Consider the following 2,904-nt stretch of genomic DNA (forward strand, 5'->3'; position numbering starts at 1 on the left):
AGTCAGTAATTTGTACAGTACTTGAAAGTAAGTTAAATATATATATATGTTGGGAGTTGGTATATTTTATACTAATTATGTACATGCAAACTTTGTGTGTACATAATTAGTATAAAATATACCAACTCCCTAGCCACCTTGTGAAAGCACTTGTATTAAAGTCTTTTATGTTATTGTTATAATAATAATGATAATGATAATGATAATAACGATAATGATGATGATGATGATGATGATGAGTATTATTATTATCATTATCATTGGCAGTAAAAACTTCTGGATGCCCAGATATCCTATTATTATTATTAGTAGTAGTAGTATTAATTTTTACCGAGCTGAAAGGTGTTATTTCCCAGAAAAACAAAATGATGTCCAAATATTTTTTGTCAAAATTCGTTGACCAAATACAATCTCACTTTTTGGCACAAACACTGCAACAAGGTCTAAACCTTGTTTTCATAATAATGATGATGACTATGATAATTACAATGATCATACTAATGATAGAATGATTACACCAATATTGTCGAACTGAAACTCATTAATACAGATAGTACTCATTTAAGGTATCCTGTTATCAAGTTACCTGATACACTGGAGAGTTCATTTGATTTGTAGATTTTGTGACAGCCATAACCTTTGCTTTTTCCCAAGTCCAGTACAACAGCGTCCAGTCAGGCCTTCCTCCTTGAGACACAAGATATTTTGAATCCGGCGAGAAGGCAAGGCTTACAAACTCGGTGGACTGAACTTCTATGGAACTAAGTACTTTTTTCTTCCGCAGCGTGTTAAGATCGTATATAGTAATACTAGCTTTTTCTCCTTTCTCGGCGATGGCAACGTACCGACGATTTGGACTGACGGATATTGCGGTCATTCCTGTACTTTTGTCCGTACCGGGAATAAATCGTTGCGATTTCTGATCGATATTGAAGAGAATACAGTTCGATCCCGATGGATAAATGATCGTCTGTTCGTCCAGATAGCAAATATTATCCGCCACATCAGCCTTCAAGCCGAAACAGTGCCGTGGGGTAGCGACCGCGATAGACATGTTGATCGAAGAGTCTAAAATTCAAACCTTTTAAACCCCAAGTGAGACTTCGAACGCTGTCTGTGAAGACGAATATTCCTTTTTGCGACGTTATAAATAGATAACTGGCTTTAAACAAGAGTAAAACAGCAAAATACTACTGCTAACTGGTTACAGTTTACTTGTAAAGAAAACATGGTTGCTTTTGAAAGTTTCTCCCCGTTGCCAAGGTATTGCTTACAAGGGGCGGATACCAAGCGCTACTTTGGGTCACCGCTGATCGAAAAAAGCGCAGTCCAACAAAATATTGACGAAAATTAAAAGAAAATGAAACTGTCAATTGACACAAGCGTGAAATATCTATCAGCGATGTATTTTATTTCCACTCTGCGTCCTACGTATTTATCGAAATCGAGCTAACTATGGCCCCACAGGGGCCAAGGCTTGAAAGTGGGGTGGGGACACCTCAACAACACTGTATTGCAAAAAATAAAGGGATCTGTCAGTCTCAATTTAAAAGAGGGTCCCCTATATCCCTTTGTAAAACTCAGTTACGCAAAAATATTTCGCCTTTTCACGCGTCACGAATAATAGTCAAAATGCTTTCACGTTCACGCTAAATTCGAGACGATCACGTTTCACGTAAAAATAAAAATTAAATTCACGAATTAATATTTTCACTTCTTGTAACCTTTCTACAAAGGTGTTTATCCTCCGAGTTTGGCTCTTCGATCGAGTGGTCATCTAAATCGCAGGTCTGTCTCACCTGCAGAGATTCCAACCCCTTTTGAGTTTTGAAGGAAATTAGGGCGTATTTTTTAGCGCCGAAGGCACGAGCCTATAGGATGGTTCCGGGGGTATCTCCCTCCCCCAGGAAATTTTGCAAATTCAGTTTCTCTCAAATGGCATTTCCTGCATTTTGACACCATTTTTGTGATATTCTATAAGGTCTTTATTCTTACCACTGGAGTCCCGCCATTTTTGGAGTTGCATGGAGTAAAACTGCGGGCCTGGCAGTTTGCTCAACACAGAAAATTCGATTGTTAGTCTCCTGGACTGTCGTTGAATTCACCGAGACGTATTATTTGTGGTATAAGTTGTTTTCCCTTATTTCCTGCACCAGTCACGCACGGTTAGTCCGTTGTATTCATGTATGTAGCGTCTGTGCACGAAAGCCAAAATATTGGTCAATATTCCGACTATTCCCGCTCTAACGAACAAAAGTCGGTTCATACACTTCACGTAAAAAGGAAGAAAAATTCCCCTCTCTCTTTTGAAGCCGGTTCACTTCAAACCAGCCCTAAGTCAGAGCACGTGGTTCCAATCTTGCTGAGGTTGTCTGTCGGCATACGCGACAAAAGATGACGTAATATCTCATCTTATTTCTTTTAAAACCATTGGTTGTCTACTTTATGACTTTTATCGAGCAATATGAAATCCATGTCCTATCAAAACCTAATCAAAGCCGTTCGAAAACAACACATACATTTTCAAAACAATAAAATGGCTGGAAATTCATCACGCAAAACACAGTGGTTCACGAATCACGTTTAATTAAAAAAAATTCGTTCACGTGCACATGAAAAGATCTTACCATCTTTAATCACGAATCACGAATTAAAATAATTCAAAATCACGATTCACGACAAAATAAATCGCCCCATCATGCTTCACGTAAAAAGTATAGGGCACCCTCTTAAAACGCAGGGTACTCCTACCTTTGTGATGGAACTCTACCAACAGTTGCATAATTAAGTCATTATAGGATTAAGGGATAAATCGCAGGTTCAATGTCAAAACACGAATTCTCTTATCTAACTGTAACTATGAAATGCGAGTGACGGAGACTTTTTTTTACAACATAACATAAC

At 38.1% G+C, this 2,904-nt stretch overlaps 1 protein-coding gene across 1 annotated transcript in view; it reads right to left on the minus strand.

Annotated features, from left to right (window-relative positions):
* LOC137973661 (cilia- and flagella-associated protein 57-like) overlaps positions 1-1,191 on the minus strand; it is a 27,330-nt gene extending 26,139 nt beyond the window's left edge. Inside the window, exon 1 of the mRNA XM_068820516.1 lies at positions 587-1,191. Coding sequence (XP_068676617.1) covers positions 587-1,054 — 468 coding nt within the window. The 5' untranslated portion in view covers positions 1,055-1,191. The remainder of the gene's footprint in view (positions 1-586) is intronic.
* Positions 1,192-2,904: the final 1,713 nt, after the last annotated feature.

Source organism: Montipora foliosa, chromosome 10 (genome assembly GCF_036669935.1).
Source record: "Montipora foliosa isolate CH-2021 chromosome 10, ASM3666993v2, whole genome shotgun sequence".
Lineage (NCBI taxonomy): Eukaryota > Metazoa > Cnidaria > Anthozoa > Scleractinia > Acroporidae > Montipora > Montipora foliosa.